The sequence below is a fragment of the Taurulus bubalis genome (assembly GCF_910589615.1).
Source record: "Taurulus bubalis genome assembly, chromosome: 19".
Classification (NCBI taxonomy): domain Eukaryota; kingdom Metazoa; phylum Chordata; class Actinopteri; order Perciformes; family Cottidae; genus Taurulus; species Taurulus bubalis.
Window position 1 is genome coordinate 5,951,000 of NC_136607.1, and position 24,507 is coordinate 5,975,506.

At 45.2% G+C, this 24,507-nt stretch overlaps 2 protein-coding genes across 6 annotated transcripts in view; both read left to right on the forward strand.

Moving 5' to 3' along the window:
* grin1a (glutamate receptor, ionotropic, N-methyl D-aspartate 1a) overlaps positions 1-9,605 on the forward strand; it is a gene marked incomplete at both ends in the record, with an annotated part of 30,639 nt that extends 21,034 nt beyond the window's left edge. For 2 of the 5 annotated variants that reach the window (XM_079235149.1, XM_079235150.1), the window contains 3 exons: positions 188-297; positions 661-806; positions 9,500-9,578. In XM_079235149.1, coding sequence (XP_079091275.1) covers positions 188-297; positions 661-806; positions 9,500-9,568 — 325 coding nt within the window. Of the gene's footprint in view, positions 1-187; positions 298-660; positions 807-5,143; positions 5,171-5,975; positions 6,087-9,499 lie in introns of all 5 variants that reach the window. The other 3 variants (XM_079235148.1, XM_079235146.1, XM_079235147.1) reach the window with 3 other exon arrangements.
* A 5,178-nt stretch (positions 9,606-14,783) lies between these two features.
* entpd2b (ectonucleoside triphosphate diphosphohydrolase 2b) lies at positions 14,784-24,207 on the forward strand (the record flags this gene model as incomplete). The annotated part of the gene is made up of 9 exons (XM_079235521.1): positions 14,784-14,900; positions 17,041-17,158; positions 18,716-18,866; positions 20,611-20,770; positions 20,998-21,225; positions 21,769-22,038; positions 22,590-22,709; positions 23,030-23,164; positions 23,259-24,207. 9 exons carry the CDS (start codon positions 14,784-14,786, stop codon positions 23,472-23,474), a joined length of 1,515 nt encoding a protein of 504 aa, XP_079091647.1. The 3' UTR covers positions 23,475-24,207.
* Positions 24,208-24,507: the final 300 nt, after the last annotated feature.

Genomic DNA, 24,507 nt, shown 5'->3' on the forward strand with positions numbered 1-24,507 from the left:
TGTTGCTGTATCTCCCCTCTCCTGCCCCTCTCCTGTGTGTTTGTCTTCGTCCAGTTGGTGTCTGTCTGTTAGTGCACCTGTCCTTCTGTCTCTGCGTCCTTTTTGTTGCTTTCTGGGAGTGAGCAGCTCGGATTTTCCCCGCCGTATTCGCGGCGCTTATTAACTTTGTCACCTCTCTTCCCACCAGTTCTCATGAGAATGGCTTCATGGAAGACCTAGATAAAACCTGGGTGAGATACCAGGAGTGTGACTCACGGAGCAATGCCCCAGCCACACTCACCTTTGAAAACATGGCAGGTATGGTCCTTCAGGCGTAGAGAAAGCGTTAAAAGTGATTGGACAAAAACTGCAGTGGTAAGGTACTGTAGCCCTTTTTTGTCCAATACCTTTTCAAAATGGATGTTTTAGTGTCGGCGTGGGTGCTCTGTGGAAGTGTGCCGTGCAGTATCTTGTTCTGTGGCTTTGTGCGCTTGTGGTCTTCGGTTGATTATGTGTGGGTTTGCAGCTGCCTTCTTCAGTCGGAGCCGCTTGGAAAAAGAGGGGCGGCCGCCGAGCATGACGGGCAGACCATGCATTCATGCTCAGTGGGCGCGGCGGTGTTGTAGACCAGAAACTCACGCATCTCCACCTCTGCTCTGTTTGTCTGTCCCTCACTAACAGGGGTCTTCATGCTGGTGGCAGGAGGAATAGCCGCAGGGATCTTCCTAATCTTCATTGAAATCGCCTATAAGCGGCATAAAGACGCCCGCAGGAAGCAGATGCAGCTCGCCTTTGCGGCGGTCAATGTTTGGAGGAAGAACCTGCAGGTAGGATTGATCCCCTCTGCTCGCTCACACCCGGGGTGGAATGGCCGAGGCTGGGGCGGCAGGAGAGCCGACAGACCCTCCTTGTCGGGGTGGGGATTCCTGTGTCTCGGCCTCTTTTGGGAGCTTTTCATTTTTGCACATCAGTGGCGGTGAGACTGCCAGATCACCGTATGAGAAAACCGTGTGATCTCCGATGCCTTGGTGCACTCTAAGGCATCCTCAGTGGCCACCGTGTAGAGGCTAACAGTTCCCAGAGGCCAACGGCGCCCGTGTCTCTTGTGTGTTGCCTGCAGGACACTAAGGAGATCTCTGGAAGTCAAGCTGTGTCCGGGACCCCCTCATTAGTATGTGGCTAAGTAGCAGAGCCATATCCACCCCCATGCCAGCTCTGGCTGTTAGAGTAACAGTAGGACAATTAGCTTTGTGACCCTCCGACATGACAGACATCCAAATTAAAACCTCACCTTTCACGTCCATGGCATGTCCGAGCATTCTCTAAGCTTATACCCTTCATGAGGTCAGATGACGGGGAATATGGAAAGCCAACGTAAAGCAAGGAGCAAATATCCACGTGTAAAAACCATAATAACAGTGATCTACGTTCCAGTTGATGCACTTTCATCGCTTCATCATTGATTGCATTCAGTCTGAAGGCCATACAGCCAGGAGCTAATGATGCAAATAGAGCAGAAAGATTAAAATCAATGCCCTGGCCCAATCACACCACAAGGACTCTCCCAGTCAGCGCAACTGTATGCTGCAGTGTACAAAATGTCTCCATTGCAGTGTCCATACTGCAGACACAAAATATGGATTCAAACTGATCTTGCAATAGGATGCAAGCAGAATCAGGAGTCAATTTAGGGTCAGCTCACCCAAATTTAAAACAAATGTTTGACTTACCAAAGTGGTATATTGCCATGCAGATCATTTTTGCTTTAATGAGCCTGACTCCTGCCTCGAAACCATTAAAATTTGAGGTCGAAGTCGAACGTCATCTGCATGGAAAGTACTTCTAGGAGTGAATCATTTTGACTGCTTTGTCATTTGAATGAAACAGCCCTTTTTAAGCATCCATAAAGCACTAAGTTCCTCCACTCAGCTGACAAAGAACATCATTCGCTACGGTTTTCTAATGCAATCAAACGTGTGCTGCGACGCGCGTCCACCGTCCCACACAGCCCCTGCCGTTTCCCCTCTTCTTGATGGTTTCACTCCCTTGATTGGATAGCTCGGAGGTCGCAGCACGCTTAACGACCATGTCCCAGTGTGACGTCTGTGCTGCGGCCTCACTCTGTAGAGGTTGCACCAAAAGCTCAGTGTTGGGCCCTGCTGAATAGAGACAGCAGGGCTTGAGGAAGGTACAGTATGAAATCACAAGTGCCTGTCAGCAAATCAATGTCCTTTCCGAGAGTGTCCGCCAATCGACCTGACCGATGGATGTCGTGAGTGTCCCCGTATGGATGTGCGTTCCCTGGCAGGCGAATGCATGCAGGGGGAGGGGGGACATTACTGAGAAAGGAGAGGGACACACTGAACCGCCCCGTAGAGCGGTGCGCTTCAGCTCCGTGTCAGCGACGATCACGTTGATTTCCTCTGCACCGCTGAACAAAGACGGCTCATGCATGCTCGCGTTTGCTCATCGACCGTCCCCCCGGGCCCCTCCAGCTATAAGTCGACGGGCACATGCGGTCTTCATAGAACCGCCGTAATGGGGTCTCACGCAGAAGAGCGCAGAGAGTGGAGCCCGCGAAGTCAAGTCGAGCCGATGCAATCTGCCCCGTTCGGCGTGAACATTATTCATACTGTTTGGGTGCACTGATTTGATCTAATGCTCACAAATTAAAAATGACAGCTTTGTTATGTGCAACACAAGCCCATCGCGACGGAAAAATCCAAGATCGCAGTTCACGGGGGCCTCCTCCTTTCTTAGTACAGCGAGCACTGAAACCTGCGGTCCCCCGTTGTTGACATCATCCTGACTGACTGTGCGTGTGTTTGTCTGTAGTTATGTGCTGACACGGCCTCGGGTTCGTGCACCATGCAAAGCACTGTGCAACGTGCACCCACATACCTTTGAACACAGAGACGGAACCCGAGAGAACGTGCACTTCTGACTAACTTGAATCTGTTCATGTACTACATCCCAACTCATCCCCCTTGTGCTGTTAATGCTCAAAAGCCCTTGAAATATGAGTTCATTACCTACAACAGCACCAACCGCTGCTCCCACATTGCTTTAAAGGGAAATGAAGGTGCATGCCTTGTAAGAATTGCATGCCAACGCTGTTCTTCAGGGAGCTGTAGCCACAGAGATGTAGTGGGGGTAGACCTACTTAATCTTTTTGAGGCTGAATTAAATCTTTATGATCTAAATTTATAGTTTGCAAAAAAAAAAGCAAGTATTTAACACGTCCTGTGTAGCCACATACACTAGACATTCAATGTTGTCTCTTTTGTGACAGATAATAATAATAAAAGACACCTTTCTGCTTTTCTTCACTGTCTCATGGCATCGTTTTTCAGCCATAGCAGCTGTCTATGGTGGCCTTCAAGGTCAAACGCGTCGCTGCACCACAAAAATGTTTCCATTAGGACAAGAAGAAAAAAAACACATTCGATAATCCCAAAACAAATACAACGTTTGAAGCGTACTGTACATGAACTAACACATTAACACGCCTCCCTGAAGCGGAAAATATGTAATTATTGCAGCGAGCTGCACTTCGCCACCACCTGGTGTGCTTTCAGCGTCGCAAAGCTGTACCTCGATGACAGAGATCAGTCTGACACGGAGCAGCAATATCACAAATGTGATCTTAATGCTACCAACTAACGAGTTGCATGCATTTGTATCATACAGATTTATGTTGTGTGTTCAACTTTACGATGCTGATGTCTCTGTTTTATTGACCACTACATCACTGAGAGGCTACACACGTCTGGCTTTCAGCTTTTCCCTTTTGCAACAGATGTTACTCAGAAGTGCACCGTCTGAGCGCGACTGAAACTGGTGTCAGTTTGGAGCGCAATCAAACTGCCAGAAACCCTTGATGATGAGGATGATGATGAGGATGATGAGGATGATGGTGCACTATGGCGGTGCACTGCAGTGGCTGCTGTGCACCGTACGTGTCCCATGCCACGTTTCATCTGATGGGCCAGCATGCAGCGCATGTGCACACGCAGCGCCTCATCAGGGCTCAGAGCGGCCGGACGGCACTCCTGTAGCCCGTGTGAGACATGGGGGGATGGGGGAGGGGAAGCAAAGGTTAAAAGAAGAGAAGTGACATCACTGAGGCATTGATTTTTTTTTTCTCCCCCTGAACCAAGACGCTTACAGCTTGAGGCACACGGTCCGACTTCCTCCATTTACTAACATGAGATGTCATCTTCCAACAGGAAAAGCATTTTACTTTCCATCACCTGCAATAGAATCGAGTGATGCCAATCATTCCCCTGCCAGCTCCCATCTATCCTCCACGCCAGCTAACGCCTGCTCGCCACCTGATATCGAGTCGTTAGGGGTTTGAGAGAGAAAGCGCTGGTTGGCGGGGTGATGGGTGATGGGTGATGCAAATGTGCCCCCAAAAGTGCCTAGTCATGTGACCTGATGAAAACGGATTGATTCGTCATGCTATTTGTTTTGTGTTTACTTACTTCTATGTTTCCCCCCCAACCCCTTTTTTTACCTCCTTCTCTCCATCCATAAAACGTTTTGGCATGTTGAAATTCACACCACACTGCCCCGCCCGGCTAAAGGGCCTCCCTCCCTGCAACTACTCACTCATCCCTCACTTATACGTTACTAACATCCACCTTAGAGTGCTTTCTTTTTTACTTTCTTTTTTTGAGATAGCAGCCTTTAGCCTCCATCTGCTCAGATCATCTTAAAATCAAGCAGACAGAATAGCAAATTTTTTTTTCTTATTATTATTTTGCACTTTGACTTTGATTCAGATTATGTTATGCGGCTACAGGTCACCATTCCTTACAAAACCTTTTTCTTTTCTAATGCACTTTTTCCTCATTCTCCATCCCATTCCCTTGCGTGTGGGGTGAATTTCCATTATACCACTTTCAGGTATAATGTCTTTAAATGGGCTTAAACTACTGTTGTTTTCCCTCTTTGATATGCATTTTAGTGACCTTCGATACTGCAGCTTCTCGACTTTTTATACCTGCCTGGCTTTGGATGTGGATGTTTGCTTTGCTAGTCTTTTTTAAACTATATGCGCCTTTTTTGGTTCCCTTGGCTTTTGCTTAAGGATCATCTTTAAAGTAATAACGATCAAGGATGGAAATTTATTTTATTTTCCTTTTCTCCCCCTATGCAGCCCTCTTCCTCTCTAGAGACTCAGGATGTAAGAATACCTTAATATGAGTTTTATATTTTATTTACTTTTTTTTTGTGCACACAAACACCCAGTTATTGTGCTGAGAGTAGCTGTGGGGCTCTGATGGTATGAGGGAGGGAGGGCACTAAATTGGCTCGCCATCTTGTAAGGGTACGGTTAAAACTGACTCTTGTTTTACTTTGCTAAATCCTTTTATGTATTTATTTATTACCGTGAATGCATTTCTAAATGTACAACTGAGTACAGTAGTTTCTAGACATTTTTCGTAAAGTCTATACATATTTCTATGCATATTTCTTTAGCTATTTCCATTATAATGTAAGATCACTTGTGTGTTGAGATGAGGAAGTTGCAACTGTGTGTTCAGGCCATAGCGAGCATGCAGGCAGAATATTCGGTAGTGCGACGTAGGTATCACACCCACTGACATCTTTACTAGTCATCCCTCATTCCAATGCATTTCTAGAGGCCGGGTGAATGTGTCAGCACATTCTTAGAGGACTACCGTGTGACAATGTCCCACAAAAAATGTAGACGAATACCCTCATGTCAGACTGAACACACTGCTTCCACTCTCACATCTAACAGGCTTTATCCCTTTCTTTCTCCCTCTGGGCGCATTTTTTTACACTTCCAAACGCCGTAGTCTTTCTCACAAGGACCCTCCCTCTATTTAGACACTGTTAAAATAAGGTGATTTACCGGGGTGGTGGGTGGTGGTGGCAAAGGAGGAAGAAGGGTGAGACTGAAACCACGGTTTTCACCCCAGCCGGAAGGACATGAATAATGTTTCTACATATATTCATTTTAGGATAGGAAAAGTGGTAGAGCAGAGCCCGACCCCCAAAAGAAAGCCTCTTTTAGGTCCATCAGTACCACCCTGGCCTCCAGCATCAAGAGACGTAGGTCCTCCAAAGACACGGTAAGGAGACGAAGAAGCAACATCTTCCCCTGTTGATTCTCACCTCTCCTTCCTCTCTTCCTCTTCCTCCTCTTCTTCCTCCTCCTCTGTCTCTACTTTCACCTCTCTCCTTTCTCCTCCTCTGTCCTCTCTGCCGACATCTCCATGTCCGACCGCGAGGGAGTCCCATGTTCCGCTCACCCACCCATTTCCACACGGCTCCGCGGCCTCTGCCACGTGTCTGTCCGTTCACCATCGATCAGCCATCACCATTCAGCATCTGTAGGTCTTCTACAGGCCGAAAGGGCATCAGTGCAGGGACTCAGGTCAGGCCAGGAGCTCGGCTCTGGATTTGCAGAGGGGTGGGTGGGCGTCCCACGCGTCCATGATTTTTTTTTTTTGCCGGGGTGGGTGGGCTGGGTTGATAGGATTAGTGGCGTGTTCCTTCTGGACAAAAGCACGCAGTCTGCCAGTGGTGTTTTGTCTTGGGCTGCTCTTTCTCCCTGCCTCTGGTTTTGGACGTGGACTCTGGCGATGGTGTGCTGTCGTTGGTGGCGTTGTGGTGTGTGTACCGTACTGAAGCGTACAAGATACCTATTTGTGTTTGTGTCCTGTCATTTTGACTGCTTGATCCTTTGTATATCCTTTTATATCCATCGTTTCTTTGCACCAATCCCACCCCCCCCTACTTCCTCCGTTTGGGTTTCTTCAGCCGCTGTCAGTTCGCTTTTGGTTTGAAATGCATGCGCTGTTGTTTTTGTCATTTCTTTTCCAAAATCCATTTCCAAGGTAGTCGTGACGGCCAGTCCTCCTGGGAAGAGAAAACTAATGTGTTATCTTACTTTTCAACATGTCTATTTCAGGATTACACTCATGGATTTCTATTAATCTATTTACTTTTTGCTTTGTCATATTTTCTTTGTCATAATTCTTGTTTATTTTCCAGTGTCCTTGTGGTCTGAACTGTGCATGCCTCTTTCAGGGTGTATTTTCAGGTGGTGATGACGGTCTTATTTTGTGTTTTAATTATTCTTTCTTTTGTTTAGTTTTTTATGAACTACAAACTCTGTGAAGCCTCAGACTCTCACTGTGTTACAAATACAAACCTTCTCCTTTTTTTGGGGCTAAATCACCATCTCTTTATCTTTGCTTGCCTCCGTTGTTGCAGCACAATGAGAGTGTCAGGTTTCCTCCACTTCTTCGCAGTTCAGTTGAAAGGCCCGGCCCGTTGCGGTTGGGAGCTTGTACTCCACGAGCTGGGAGTGCTCTAACAAACCAGTGACCCGCGATCATTTGTGCCCAGCTGCTCCGCCACACATAGCTGGTCGCTGACCAAATCTGGCATGAGGGAGAAAAAAAAAACACACAATCTCTGGAGATAGAACGGACACCTTTACAGAGAGCCCTCTGCACCAACATTGTGTTTTGAATGTGTTTCCCAGGGGAGATGTACTCAGCTAAAAAAACGTTATTGTGTGTTTTTATTTGACCTCCTGTTTTTCTCTCTTTCTCTTGTGTTAACTGTCTTTTTTTATTTTGTATTATGGATGTTTCTTGAACCAAACCACCTTTACTCTCCCCTGGAGGTTTTCTCAGTAGAATTGGTCTAGTTTGAAGAGAAGAAGAGTGGGATCCCCACTGTCAATATGTCTGAGTGAAGGTTCGGATGCTGGTGCCGGAGCCCAATAGCGGTGGACCAACACATTTTTAAACAAAGTGGACGAATAAAACAGGATTTTAGCGCAATGAAAAAAAGATGCTCCAATTGAAATATTTCCCATCCCCAGTCTTCGACCATTATTTTTGATTTTATATAAATGTTCTTCTTTTATATTAATGGATATCAATGGACTTGAGTGTCAGTGTCCCTCACCCACATGCCACACTGCTCCTCTCTCCCTCTGCAAGCATGCCGATGACTGTAACTATCATAGCTGTAGTAACGGTAGCCCAAACCATCTTTGTAGCTCCACACTAAGAAGGATCACCATCCTGAATACGTTGCTTTATAGCCAGTAACTGTGGTTGTGATGTCAGTGAGGTGTCTCTCTCTTTTGCTGGTCCACTTGACCCCAATAGGGCGCGCTGTTAGCGGGCCCTCAAGGTACAAGACGTGAGGAGACCCCAATGTGGGCTGTAAGCCATATGATGATGCAACTTGCGGGTCAAGGAGATGAGGGGCATCCACTCTGACCCCTGTTTCATTCAGAAGATTTGACGTTTTTACTCGTCAGGCTGGATGTCGCCCCATCTGCCAGCATGTTGGTTGCATCATAGCAGCTTCTGAAGCGCACATGCTTGAATGCATTGGCTCTATCAGCTAAACACGAGAGGCACGCCAATCCTAAGATCTTGCTTAAATAAGAAAGACCACAAAAATAGAAAAAGTACATTTGAGACGGGTACACTGAGGCAAGACTCTTCAGTGTTTTGGTTCCGCAATGTACATTTGTAGTGCATTGACAAACAAAAGATGTTCTCCACACATTGGACGTGATGAAAATGTTGTTTTTTCCCAATCAACATAGCGCTGTGGGCCAGGATTAAGATTGGCATTTTGAAAATCACCTCAGCTATAAAGAACACAACGTAAAAGAGTGTATTACTCCACCAAAACATGACGCTACTACACAAGAGAGCCGCATGTTTCAACCTCGTACTCATGATGCACTTAACTATTTTTACCACGAGTCATTCTTTCATCAGGTTTCTATACTGTGTTGCTCGTTAGCAGACTCAGCGTTGCAAAATATGGCTGTCAGACCACACACACACACACACACACACACACAGACACACACACACTCAAACGACTCAAAGGCAAAATCCCTGTTGCCATAGAAACTAAGCACCTGCATGGAATCGGGATCTTGTTTTCCCTCTCAGCATTGTAGACGCCTCTAATTCAACGCACTCTGCTTTAAAAGAAGTGAAGCAGGGAATGGACGCAAGAGTCCGGCTCAGCAGCACTTTGAAATCGGCCTGAAATAATCTGTCTCCTCCTCCTGAGATGCTAAAATTAGAGACGCAGTCTGTCTGCATGCGCACGGATGACTGTGGGGGGATAAATGAGCCGTCTGCTTTATCTGATTACCCATTTGTTTTCCTTATAAAATAAGGGGTGGCTGATTTAAATCTGCTGTTGTCTAGACTCAGGGCCTTACGTCTGCTCCCGACTAACCCACCTCAGGCACTACACCAAACTGCTCCAAACGATCCAAACTGAAGAGATTCAACAAAAAAGTGCTAAAGTGAGGTTTGCCTGAGAGGGGTTAGAGAACCCTCCTGCTTCTACATTTCTGCAGAAATGAAGCACAGGTGTTCTTAGAGTAAGGAAATAAACGTCCGGTTAAGTATTCTAGCGTTGCAAAAATGCTGCTTTTGTCAAGAAATGACTGTGCCTCCCTCCCCCCCATTTCTCTTCATCTCTGCAGCAGTACCCACCCACTGACATCACGGGCCAACTCAACTTGTCTGACCCGTCTGTCAGTACCGTGGTGTAATAGAGAGGGAGTCACCGAGGGTGCGCTCCCCGGGGAGAGAGAGGAAACGAGACGAGGAAAGGAGGAAGTGGACGGGGAGAGGGAGGGAGAACCCATCTCCTCGTTCAGTTCGCCGTCGAAGCCGGAGCTTTCATTTCACCGCCCCGCCGACGGAGCGCTGAGAGGAAACTGCTCGCTCAAGAAGTGTCAGAAAACACTGAACTTGCACCTTTTTTTTAAGTCGGGGTTACCTGGCCTTAGATGTTTGTAGGGTCCCTGAGCATGCACAGAAGAACCCACCCGACTCACATATACAACCTTTTTCCTTCTGTATATTATCAGCAGACTTATTTAACCTTGTTTTTGTCCTTTTACTCACAAAGGTTTACTTAATGTTTGATGTTTACTACTTTGAAATTTCCTGACCAGCTGTATAAGTTTAGCAAGCCAGGTTTAGTTTAGTTTACGGATTTACCAGTTTTGGTGCAAATACTGTACTAAACATATCACTTATTAGGGCTTAGATAACATAGTAATATCTAGTTTTTCTCAACAAAATATACTGCAATACAAGACGTACTGTAAGCTTCAGTGGATATCGAGTAGATTTTAATGAGAACTGCCGGTTTTTAGCGACATTTTAAAAGGTTTTTAGAAGATGTTTCTTTCATTGAGAAGCACTAATAACGAGGATATGACAAATCCTGTCCACAGTTGGAGATGATGGAAGCATGTGTGTGCTTGTATGTGAATAAGAGCTTTATGTATCTGAATGATGACATAGATAACTACGGTTATGTGCCAGATTCCGTAGTTGTTTAAATGGTATTTGTTTTCCCTTTTCATTTTGTACCAATCTGCGAAATGCAAATGTTTTATTTTTTTATTTCTCTGTTCAAGCTTTACAACTATTTGTATAAACAGGTGAATCTATAAAGTAAGGCCGGTGTTTTTACACCCGCGGATGAGACGCTCATCCGTCGGCCATGACACTTTTGGGGACGCCCTCTCTCTTCCTCCCTCCTGCCACAGCAGTCTTTCTCATTTCCAGTCTCCATAGGGGGTTGCATCAAAGGGCCAGGTTTTTCGCCAAACCTGCACTCGGCCTTTCGTGCAAAACCTCCTCCCATGCGCAGCAGCGCTGGTGAGCTTTTGCACGAGGGAGCCCGAGTGAATTGTAAACGTGGCCCAGCTCGAGAGCTCGTGTGCCCGTTGGTTAGGTGTCAAAACAGGCCTTTTCCCCGTCTTCTGGAGCTGAGAAACCACTGCTGCTTGTTGAAAAGACTATGACATCGTGTCCACTCTCTGGCACCGCATAGCACTTTATACTGAGGCGTCTCCCAAACTGTAAAATAAAAGATATGGATCCACCAAGAAACTAGAACAGAACCACGATACCATCAGTCAGACAAACTAACTTCTCCACTTGATTTCACAAATATCTTTTTTTGTTTGTTTCTTTTTTTGTTTTACTTCATTTGAAAGACAACAAGTCTCTGTAAGAGAAATAACGACACTTTGAAGCAACCACACAAACTGAATTTGTTTTCTCAACCTGAACCGAGAGTTAGCTTCTGATCGTGTTCTCATTCTGGCCTCTGCATGCTTACGTGTTACTACAGTATCAGTGCTTCGGTTTGCTCTTGGATGCGTGTTGTCGCTGTGACCGTTCAGCTGAGTTGAATGAAATGTAAATTCTGGTTCAGTGTCGACGGGGTCGAGATGATTGCACTGTTTGTGTTACGACTGCAACTGAGAATGTCTTGTCACACACATATGCGCACACACATACATGCACACGCACACGCACACACACACACACACACACACAAATGCAAAACCACTTAAGGGAGGAATCACTTGTTTTTCTTACCTTTTCCAGTAAAGATCTTGCATTGAATCATTTCGTTTATACAACTGTAAATAAAATATACTTGCATTGCCAAGTCTAACCCAACCTGTGATTTTATTCTTTTAGGCCGGCAACAAATTACAAATCTGTTTGTCTTCTAATTAGTTAGGAATAGCATGTATTATTCGTTCAACCAACAGTCAAAAACCAAGATATTTAATTTACACTAATAACAAATAGGAAAGAATAATCAGCATTTTTGCTGGATAAATGACTTCAACTATTAATTGATTATCAAATTGTTGTTGATCTTCGTCCTGACTAATGGATAATTATTAAACTCCTTATTTCAACACAAATTATAGCGTGTGTGTACCTCTGCTACAGCTGTTTTAGGAGCTACAAGAGGCTTTACAGTGACAAACCACAGAATGTAAGCTCACATCGTACCAACAAGAATAATCAAAAGAACTCTGGAATATTTAGTCTGTGTCAAGTCTCGTTTTGGTTATTTTGTCTGCCTTCAGTCTGTGTGGCCTACTCCTACCTGGTTACTCCTACCTGTCCTACTCATACCTGGCCTACTCCTACCTTGCCTACTCCTATCTGTCCTACTCCTACCTGTCTTACTCCTATCTGTCCTACTCCTACCTGTCCTACTCCTACCTGTCCTACTCCTACCTGGCCTACTCCTACCTGTCCTACTCCTACCTGGTTACTCCTACCTGTCCTACTCCTACCTGTCCTACTCCTACCTGGTTACTCCTACCTGTCCTACTCCTACCTGTCCTACTCCTACCTGGTTACTCCTATCTGTCCTACTCCTACCTGGCCTACTCCTACCTGGCCTACTCCTACCTGCGCTTACCAACTCTTCAAGCTGAGAGTCTGTCGTCGGCCCGGCGGCAGGAACCCGAGCCAATGGCGGCTGAACATGGTCGAGCAACGTGGGCCAGATATTTCCCTCAGGAGCTGTCTGACACCAAATAGAGCTTAACTGCTGAACACTGGTCTAAGAGGACACAAACATGCAATGATTTTGTGAGCGGTGAGCGTGTATTATTGAGGCTAATTTGTACTAATAGGTTAGCCATAATAACTGTGGGATTTATTTATGCAGTGAATAACTTAGAGAAAGAAGCCTAACGCATCCTTAAATGAAAAGAGTGAGCATGCAGTTGAAGAAATGGGTTGTATTATAGCAGAAGTGAATATGTGCAGAGGGTATCGGGCCTCAGCTGCACTCTGTGTGTACTGCATGTCAGTAAATGTTACCGCGCCGAGATGGTGAGCGTGGTGCACATTTCTTGCTTAACATCAGCATATTAACACTGTCCCCTGTGGGCATGTTAGCATCCTGACATTAGCATTTAGCTCAAAGCATTACGTAAGCTAACTCTTACAAGACGTGTGGTTATTTTAATGTTCCTTCCATGTATCTCAGGCTACCGCGGTACGTAAAGGCCAACCGACGAGTATGATAAAATCAAAGGTTTGCTCCTCTAAAAATCCAAAATGTCAGGTTGCATCAGTAAACAAGATGGGAGGTGCTGCGGGTTGTTGATCTGACAAATGCACGGACATCTTCAGGCTGATGTGTAAACTGTATTTTTTTTAAAAACCCAAACGTCTAAAGGTTAAGAGCATGTCTCTTTCATTAGCCTCTGCGATACCATGTGGTACGCTGGGTTCACAAGGACACAGTCACTGTCATAATCAGTAATATCTTTAATTAAAAGTGTCATCATTAATTAAATCGCGGCTGTCATTGTTAATTAATGGCATGCCTTGCAGAAGTTGCCAGGTGAGACGTTTGTTCTGCTCCATTGACCTTCTGCCCTGAACACAAGCAACACTTTGTCACACTGTGTCAGAGAGATTGATGTGACTGCTGGTGCTGATTGGTTCTAACGACCTGATCAGAAGTACTGGGTTGAACCCTCCGCCATGCAGGGCAGCGGTAGCTCAGTCTGTGGGCACTGCATATGAAACAATCTCAAAATAACACTGATGCCTCTCTATGACGTAAACGAGACCATCAGAAAGAAGATTGGTTATTATTCCATATGCTTGATATTGGTGCCACCAGCCGCTGCAAAATCAAATTAAACCATGCAGGTTCCCAAGAAACTCCCTCGGCTCCAGCAACGCCCAGCCCACCGACCCAGATCCGGCTTTGCTGCAGACTGGTGGGAGGACGTGAGCTCCGTGCACGGAAACAGTGTCCCGCCCCCTGCTGGGAGCCGCCCCGTAGACCACCACCTTGTGGGAGACCCAGGCCTTGTTGCTGTATCGCTGGAAAGAAGGCAGGCATGGGAGAACCAGAAACAGGTCTACGTGTAGCGGACTGTCAGACCCCTGCTTCAGTATGTTGAGAAGCTTTCTAAAGAGAATCTAGTGCCTGGAAACATGACCTTTTTCGTCCACAGGGACTGGCAAAATCAACACAACAGGAAAGTTGCTTGTAGTGACTTTAAGTTAACTAATTAAAATAATCAATTCCACGGTTTTGGCAATGTGGTTTCAAAGCCCAGCGCTAGGGAGCTTATATAAACTCAGATATTCTATTCAGAATGTCATGGACAGTATATAGTTTGCGATATCTAGCATAGTGCAAGGGGTACTAACATGAAAATGAGTGCTCTGAGTGACGACATGAAGAATAGTTGAAGTGCAATATTCAGAAGCTTCTTCAAAATGACTCATTATGCATTCTGCTAAATTTAGACATTTAGGATTAAAGCAAAGTAGACTTAAATAAGTAAATACATCAAGTGCATGCATAAAGAAAGCACATGCCTCAAGTGAAAACTTCATGTTGGATCAAGGCATTCAAATGAGGGCGCAATTTGCAAGTCAAGCTGCACCCATTGGCATGCAAATGCTGGACTTGCACAACATGCAGCTCTGCAGCACCTCGGCCCAACAGCCTGCAACCTGGACCCCGGCCAAGACACGCCCCTTCTGCCTAATTACTGATCGTATTATTATGAATCATGTGTTTGCCCTCTCTCTCTCTCTCTGGAGTAAACACGGAAGTGATTAAGCTGACACCCTGTAGCTCCAACCCAAGTCACCGGTGAATGCGAATGAGCAGCAGCGGGTGAAACACATTTTTCCCCCCATGGCACTAGTCGCCCTGGAGCTGTTTGCGTTCTCTGGCCGAGGAGGAGACGGTTTGGGGATTTGGCTGCGCCGGGGAGCGTAGATCCAGGTTTGCTATCTCAAGTGAAATGTAAAGCAGGAGGCCCGGCAAGCAGGTGAAGCGTGAGGGGCGGGCGGGACGCCATCAGCCACACCACCCGTATCACCCGTGGACGCTCCAGATACCCAGCGGGCGCAAAGAGAGAGAGGCAGAGAGAGACCGAGAGAGAGCTGCGCGTCATGGCTCAGCGCTGCGCTCACCCGGCTGTCCCCATCGCGCTTCTGGTGTTCGGACTTGTCGCCATCCTGCTCCTGACGATCCCCACCGAGGACGTCCGGGACGCGCCGGGGTTCATGGTAAGGTCGGCTCCGTCGGGTATTTTGGGTGGAGGGTAACCGAAGCTGCGCGGGTGCGGTGCGCGTGAACCAAAAGGTGATACACCCATAAAATAAAAAAATGTGTACATCTGTTACATTCGTAGCCTACTTGTATGTTGTTTGACCTACTTCTGTCTGATTTTCCTCTTGAGTCGCATATTGCATCCTTTCTTCTTTAGAGTCATGAGTGTGTTTACATGCTCTGATCAGCTGTTGAAGCCTAAATGTATGGAAGTTCAGGTGCAAAAAATATAAAAAGCCAAAGTCAAGTTGAAAATTGGGTGCCCTACAAGTGTGAACTAGTCTATTTCTCTCCGTTTAATAAGTCACGGTCTGATTCATAATAGCGTGTCAACTTATTATTACTGTATGTCCTGCACTTCACACCCTCACTGTGGGTCCATGGGCTTTAAAGCTTTACTGACTCTTAAGTGGACATGTTTAGGCTGTTAAATCATGTTGTCTTTGAGATCACTTCAACATATTTTACCGGGGCTGTTAGTTCAACTTAGATGCCACAGCAGATGCCACCCAGCGGGTCCCGGAGCGTCTCATACATGTCCTCTTTGTTGTCTTCTGGCCGACTGGATGCGCTGCGCCGAAGGTGTTCACTGTCACAAATGATTAAACCATGTGAACGAATCACTAAATCATGCACACTAATTAGCTTTAGGCTTTCTCTGAGACACCTCCTGGGGCTCTGTATGTTATTTATATATATATATATATATATATGAAACATTGTAATCGTTGGACAACGCACCACAATACCTTGTGAGCTCTCATCTGGTGATTTGCATTGGACAAAAGGCCTCGAGACCTGAGGCTGTGTATGATCAGTGTATCATTATCTGAGTCTGCAGAGGGTGACCTCATGGCTGTGATACTGATAAACCCAATGCTCCATTGTCATGAAACAAATTGTATGACCTTTACCTGTGGAGCGACCTGCTGGTTTAGAAGGCTGCCTGACATTTGGAGTGGACAGCAAGGTTTAGTGGATTTGGCATTCAGAGCAGGATTACTGCACACGTCAACTCCAGCTTCCGTTCCCTCTGCTCCATTGTTATCCTGTTAAATATTCCTTTTTCCCTCCCTTGTACAATGTAGCCGGCCTTTCACTCACTACCAATGTGGTCACACACCAAAAAAAAAGGGACACAAAAGGGGTTTTCTTACATTTTGTTGAGGAGAGAAGTCCAACAGTTCCCATAGTTCATCAAATGAAAGGACAGAAGCGATCATCAGAGCCGCTCTGTGTTCTCTGTGTTTTTGGCAAGCGTCAGAGCGAGTCCTCGCGACTCGCTGCACAGCAATAATGAGAAAACATGACGAGAGATAACAAGCGCAGCTTCCGCGTGACGTTCACCTGTCGCGCTGACTTGAGAAGTCGTGTGTTTTCTGGAGCGATGTGCGAAGTGTGTTTCTGCACGTGGATTCATGTGTGTGGTCTCCCTCCTCATCGTCAAGCCACATGTACTTTCTCGCACGGCTGGATTTCCAATTCATTCTGAGCCTTTACTTCTCATTTAAGCAGGTTGCTTTATATTCTACATGGCAGTGAAAGGGGAAGCAGTGCCATGGCAACAGGTTTTTCATCGCGGGTGGGTTAGGCCTTGGCATTTGAAGGAGATTTTTCTTCTGCTTAACAACTGAGAAACGCAGTTTCTCGATGATTTGCAAGTGAACGACGGCAGAATTATGGCACGATTTATAATAATGCAGTATAATACAAGTCTAATTTATCCAGGCGTACGCTGGCCGCTTCCCAGACACCAGTTCACCTTGGACCGGTCGCCAGTTTATCACAGGGCACAAATATAGAGACAGACAACCATTCACGCTCACATTCACACCGACAGGCAATTTAGAGCCTCCAGTTAACCTGAGCTGCATGTCTTTGGAGAACCCGGAGGGAACCCACGCTGCCATGGGGAGAACGTGCCTGGGATCGGGGATCGAACCCAGGCCCTTCTTGCTGTGAGGTGACAGTGCCTTGTCTACAGCCAAACGCCTGCCAGAGGCCAACATCTAGGTTACACAGCCTCCATCGTAAATGTCTTTTTTTAACTACGTCTCTCCATGTGTTTTCTTTTCTTCTGCCCGTTGCTCTCCGTAGTACGGGATTGTCTTGGATGCAGGATCCTCGCACACAGCTCTGTACATATACAAGTGGCCAGCAGACAAGCAAAATGGCACCGGCGTGGTCACCCAGCACAGCGAATGTCACGTTAACGGTAAGTGTCAGCTCCCCCTTCAAGCTCAAAACAACAACAAATGTTTTGCATATTAAACACTGTGGCTCTGAAAGGTTTATAACTTTATTTTCGCAGAGGAGAGCATCTATAGAAACACCGTAGTATTACTTTAGGCCCCAGGGCTCAGGATGTCTTGGAGGCCCCCCCTTCACAACAAGACACAGCCAGTCAAAGGACAGCCACATATTAGTATATGACAATGCATCAATAAAAAGTCAAGACGAGGTCATCAACCTTTTCAGTGAAAGAAAGCAAGCGTCACAAGCAAAGAACCGGCATATAAAGATCTATAAAACCAGCCTCCAGAAGCGCTTTTCTCCTGGTCAGTGTCAGTAAAAGCCACAATCATGTTCTTCATATCATTTCTGTGGAAGTTGTTTTCCTGAATCGTCCTCAAGCTTTCAGGTGGTTGAAAACATTTGGCATTTTTTATTTTTTGGGGGGCATTTATCGAGTGACAGATCTGTGAGAGCAGAATAAAAATCTGTTTCTGCTCATTCTTTTGCTTAGTCATTTAGTCTTTTATTTTTTTCTTCTTACAAATACATGGCTTCTGATTAACGTCAGCACAGTTAGCTAACTGTTGCTAATGCAACCATTAGCATTTCAAGCAGCTAACCACGTAGCTCGGAATGGATTTTTGCATATTTCAGCGAGAGAGTTTGGAACATCCAGTATGTATACGTACGAACAGCAAAGAAGAAAACCATTAAGGCTGCAGGATAAAGATTTGACCGACATGTTAGCACTTTATTGGCTCACTGGCGGGAAATATAAGTAGAAGAAAGTGTGCATACAAACGTAGGTGTCCAGTGAATGCATCCCACGTCTGCTGCTGTGATTCAGGGCACTGTGAGAGAGCGAGCCTTCTGTCAAGCCTTCAGACTGTCACAGTTTGTTTTTTGCGATATGCAATAGGAAGTGGGACCTGGAAGAGCGCCAGCAGTTCCTGTGAATGGCTGATATTAGCACAGCTGATGCACAGCAAGTGAAGCAACACTTTTGTCTCGGGCCGTGGTGAATCAGGAATGAGTCAGAGTTGAGCTCTGTCCCGCCGAAGGGTCCCTTGTACGTCTTGGCTCGGATAAACAAATGTTTATTTTGTTCCAATTAGTCATGAACACGGTGTTGACGCTGTCATGTTTCATAAAAGTACAAAAATGCCACAGTCGGAACTGAACCTTGACCCCGCGTTGGAGAACGATGCGTTTTATATATTAAACCGGACAATTCAAAGGCCACGAGATTCCTCAGAAAAGATTTGTGACATTTGTAGTCCTCACAGTGACTTCTGCTCACAGTAAGGAAGAACTCTTATGTTCAATAAGTAGATTTTTCAAGATTATCATGCAATCTTTTTTTCCCATGGTTGCTATGGAAAACCTAGTCGTGTGTGTGTGTGTGTGTGATAGATTTGCACCATGATGCATAATACAGCAGCCCACACAAGAACAAGATCCCACACATCCACCTTGTCCTAAGATGTTGTTGTTGTTGTTTTTCTCCCCTTCTTTATCCCGTCGATCGGCGGCTCAGGCGGAGGGATCTCCAGCTATGCGGGCCAACGGGGAGCAGCAGGCCAGAGCCTGGAGGCATGTCTGGACCAGGCAGTGAAGGACATCCCCAAAGAAAGACACCAGCTCACACCTGTGTACCTGGGAGCCACAGCTGGCATGAGGCTTCTGAAGTGAGTCAAAGTCTGTGTGTGTGTGTGTGTGTGTGTGTGTGTGTGTGTGTCCAGACAGCCTCTGTCTGTGTTTGTTTTGATGTGTTTCGGCGTGACTTTGTTTTTCTTTCACACGCCTCCGTCGTAGTTCTGTGAATGTAACGCTGTCACGCGCTAATCCTTTAATACAGCGTGATGATAATGAAACAATAAAGCAATAAATGCTCTTCACGACATCATTTTGTGCCTTATGCAATATAAAAACCTGTTATATGTGGACATCTGGGCTAACAGGAATTCTACTGACGCAGTGAACTTCTCTCATCTTGTGTCAAATATTTGGACACAGAGCTGTCTGTGTGCTGAGCCCTGAAGGCACCAATCATTTCTGTAATTATTCATATGAGGGACCATAAACATAGTGTCTGTTTTCCAACAAATAGGAATTAACCAAGCTACTGTAAGTTGGTGCTTCTTAAATGTGCATGCTTGTAGACGTTCCTCAGCGTTGCTCCAGTCGATGCATTAATGTCATGTTAAGACGTGTTTCTCCAGACTCGTTGCATCTTCCTTCTGGTCTCAATAGAAATGTGATACACTGAAGTCCCGGTGTGACCGCTTGAAGCTTTCAGAGCACGGAGCGGGGGCTGTTGACCGAGCGCTCGGACACCGGCGAAATCCCTCCGTGTGAAGTCTGACATTTTGTGATTATGCAGGTGTCGGAGGTGGATATGGAAATAATGTGCACAGTACAAACAAAAGCTACACAAAAGATGCAGTCGGAATCAGAGACGAGACAAGGTCTGCCTTTTTTCCATCGCCTCCTGCGGCGTGGGCACGTCACCTCGGTGCTGTTTTACATCTCTCATCTTTCCCTGGCTTCAAATCCAAAATGGTGCCCGTATTGGCGGGGTTTGTTTTCTTTGACACTAATTCTGTCACGTTTCGTCAACCCCAAAAAAACACTTGAACTTTCTAGTAAACAAATACAACGTCTGCTCCTTCCGCCCCCACCTCTGCTGGAATTTGATCTCCTTCATGTTGCTGGCAGTAAACCACATGCAGCCTGTGAGACGGAAGCGGCTCTTTAAACCCGTTAATGAACAAACGTAATAAAACGTTAACCACGTTGTCACATTGCCGATAACCAAAGCCACACAAGTTGGATTTAGTGCTGTGAAGTTGTCGGCACAGGTTTCCCTTTTAATATGTCTGAACGGCTCAAAATGATAAACGTCGACTCAGTTGAACATTGTATAAAATCTAACTGGTTTAAGTTCGTGCTCCAGAAACCGGACCGGCAAAACCGGAAATTGACACCAATGTAACTCCTTCCAGTGTACACGAATGGACTCATTTTTGTTTTGTTTTGTGTGTTTTATTCAGTCAATCATTACAATACAATACAATAAAAAATTCTATATAGTATACAAAACAGAAAGACTGAAAAGGAATAGGTAGAAGCAAAAATGCTTATATATTCCTATCCTAAATTATTATTATCAATTAAATCAGATAATTAATTTGAAATAAAGAAAACATTAAATAAAATATATATATATATATATATATATATTCACACTTGTAACCCTCAACAATTGTTTTATAATTGATCCTTTTGAAAACCAAAGAGAGACTAAATTGTAGCTACATAGGTTTGGGTCAGCGGTGAATCCTGAAACAGTTTTAAGCGAGGTTTGTGTAAACTCATTTTCAGCTGTCATGGTTTATTAAAATAAGTCTCTTTTTGTTTCTCCAAAACAAGCATGTCAAGCCCAGAGCTGTCAGCTCAGATTCTGCAGGAAGTGGGCCACAAGATCCAGTCCTACCCCTTCAGCTTCCAGGGGGCGACCGTGCTGAGCGGCCAAAGCGAGGGGGCGTTCGGCTGGGTCACGGTCAACTACCTCCTGGAGAACTTCATCAAGGTACCGTGCTTTTGGAGTCAGTACGTTTCATCCAAATCAACTCCAACGACGATTCGTGTGCAGCAACAATGGTGCTAAAAATTGCAGCTTTCATTCAAATAATTCTGTTACAAACATTTGCTTGCTTAAAGCGTATGTAGCAGGGGACTGATGACACCTAGTGGCCTCTGCAACACTGATGCTCACATGCCACGACTCCCTCTTCTCCCCTTGTCATTTCTCCACAGTATGGTTTCGTGGGGCGATGGCTCAGCCCCGGCAGGCCCACAGTGGGAGCGCTTGATTTCGGCGGGGCGTCCACCCAGATAACTTTTGCGACTCAGGAGGAAGTGGAGAACAAGGATGACGTGATGAAGCTGCGCCTTTACGGCCACGAGTACTCTCTGTACACGCACAGCTTCCTGTGCTACGGGCAGGACCAGGTCCTCAAGAGGCTGCTGGCTCACATCGTGAAGGTAGTGGAACACAACGCACTGTCATCATATATATATATATATATATATATATATATATATATATATATATATATATACCGTAGGCAGATGTAATCTTTAAATACCAAATGGTACAATGATGGATTTCAATGCAACATACAGCTGTCTGAATTGCTTTGTATGTACATGCAGAATTCTGACATCACATCAATGTTTCACTGTTTGTCCTACATACTGGCACTTAATATTTTGTAAAATAAATGTTTTATATATATTTTTTAAACATAGATGAAGGTATCTGCTATTCAAGCAGACTGAAACAAATGGCATAAAAATTATGCATGAAATCGGCTTGAAGTAGGAAAGCTCCACTGGAGTTTTGAGGCAGATACTGATGGCGATATCGACATTTGAGAGAATTATCTTGAAATGAGTTGGGTTCTCACTACTTTATGAGGTAGACAATATGGCACATGTTATGGTATCGACAGAATTGCATATGTGCATTTAAAAAGATTCTATTTCTCCACGTATTTGTAATGGATATCTCTGTGTCTCTCTCAGTCTCAGGGCCACTCTGGCTCAGTCACTCACCCCTGCTACCCTGCAGGCCACAACAGAACTTTAAAGTTGAACAGTGTATTCAACTCTCCGTGTACCGCGCAGTACAAACCCAGCTCCTACGACTCCCAGGCTTCTCTCACGATACACGGCAGCGGACATTATGAACACTGTCTGAGCAACGTGTCCGAGATCTTCTCCTTCGAGCGCTGTCCGTACTCCCAGTGCTCCTTTGATGAAGTCTTCCAGCCAAACGTCACCGGCAGCTTCATGGTGAGACCGGCTGGAGGAGGCTGATGACACAGTGGTAGCATTATAGACTAGACCAGAAGGGCGGGCGGCAAGGACTTCTTGATTTTAAGTGGTGGAACAACTTTTAAAAGAAATATATAAATAATTTCTGTGAAGAAAACTAAATAAAAATTGTTATTTGCTTAATTTTTTTATTATTATTTAGGAAATATGAGAGCTAACAGAAAAGAAAAAACTGAATCTGTCAAAAAAAGAGCCTCTGAAGTATGTATCATTGTTAGGAATTACAACAACATACATAATATAGACGGAGAATTGCATTAAAAGTTTTGATGCAATGTTCACATGAAATTCATCCAAATTACACAAATGTCCTGCATGGGCTTCACTGTTCTAGTTGTACAGTTTATCAGTTGTTCTGTCCTGTTATTGTTAGCATTGAATATGAGATGAAATCCATAAACTATGTCACTTAGTTGGGTCGTAAGTTTACTCAATAGGTAGTTTATTTTCCATGTGGTACTAATTGCCCCAGTCTTCATTTTGTATTTTCTCCTCTTTCTGTGAACCAGGCGTTCTCTGCATTCTACCACGTTCACTCCTTCCTGCAGCGGACCACCAGCATCGCTGCGAGCACTCCTTCACAGCTGGAGGAGGCGTCCAAAGCTTTGTGCAGGATGACCGTCAAAGAAGTAACGCTCTTATCTATTTACGTGCCGTTAATCTGTCTTTTTTTGTGTGTGTGCATGTGCAGAGTTGTGCCTGCAAAACTATGGACATGCCCATCAGCCTGAGGTGTACGTTGAGCGTGTTGGCATCATTCCATTAGCATTTAGCTCAAAGTAAAGTGTGTGTTTTAACCTTTATATCTATATTCTATTCTGCAACATTGTCAGTTCATGGTCTTGTTTTTGTGTGTGTGTGTGTGTGTGTGTGTGTGTGTGTGTGTGTGTGTGTGTGTGTGTGTGTGTGTGTGTGTGTGTGTGTGTGTGTGTGTGTGTGTGTGTTCCAGATGCTGCTTCTTGCGCCGGAGCAATCGTCTCGCCTGCAGGACTACTGCGCTATCTCTGTGTATGTTAAGGTTCTCATGTTGAGAGGGTACGGCTTCGATGACACGTCCTTCTCACGCATTTCCTTCCAGAAGAAGGTGAGGACTTTCATCATCGTTTTACCAAAATGCATATCCTCCCTGCTCGTTTGCACACACAACAAAAGTGTTTCCCCTCTTGCTGATCCTCCAGGCAGGAGACGCCTCGGTGGGCTGGGCTCTGGGCTACATGCTCCGGTTGAGCAGTCTGCTGCCGGCCGAGACGGTGGGGCTGAGGAAGGCCCTGACCCCGGGGGCGTGGGGAACGCTCATCTTCCTCTTCGTACTCCTGCTCGCGGCGGTCCTGGTCTTCATCTTACGCCAGGCCTGTAGCAGGAAGAAGAAAGGAGGCAGTGAAAGCCCCATCTAGACTCTGTAACACTGTGCAGCGCCGTCAGATGGGAAACTCGTGTTGCGTACGGCAACGTTGGCTCTAAATTTAAGGAAACTGTGAGGCGAAAGAGCTGAATTTGAGCTTTATTTAAAGGTCCATTGTGGCGCATTGCAGAAATGTAATATAATATTCATAACTACGTCTTCATTAATGTATAATCACCTGAAACTAAGAATCGTTGTTGCCCTAGAATGAGCCTTTCCTATCTGCATAGGGAACAGTGTATGAACCGTACATCTTTTCATATACATGGTCTCCAAGACATGAAGGCCGCACTGCATATTCACTGACTGCAAAGGATTTGACGACAGTTGTATCATTAGAATCACTTTATTTTTGAGTGGGAATGCTTCAAAACGACTCCAGCTTTAACTTCACAGTCCGTTTTTTTGTCATTTCAAATCAAATTGTACTGGATTACAGAGCCAACGCAGTGACAACATGCCACTGACCGAATCCTGTCTGAGTGGCTGTCGGTTAAAGAACGCAGCACACCGGCACTACAGAGGAGGTCTGAATGTTATTTATATTCTTGAAAAGTCCAACCAACTTTTGATTGTATGGAACGTAAAAAAGCTCCAGCATTTTGTGACTTACTCTGAGGCACTATGGCAGTAAAATGAAGTATATATATATATATATATTTATTTAAGAGGCATTTTATATTCAGCGTCTTTCCGGATTAACCTTAAACCATTCAAGCTAAAATTCAAATGTATTTGAATAACATAATATCAAAACATTTCCAAATGGTAGGAATCTGAAAATAATGTAATGATCGAAAATAGCTCTGGTATTTAGTTTCCTTGATGTCTATTATACGCTAAGTTAATGCCACACTCCCCTTTTGGAAATACAGAAGGGACGAATTTCTGAAGTTACTGAACAAAACTTGCATCTAACCTTCCAAAAAACATATTCACTTACAGACCATACGTTTATGTTTTCTTTTATTAAAGTAACACATGTTTTAGCCTCGAATCAGTTTTTGCTGAGACTGGTTGTTTTT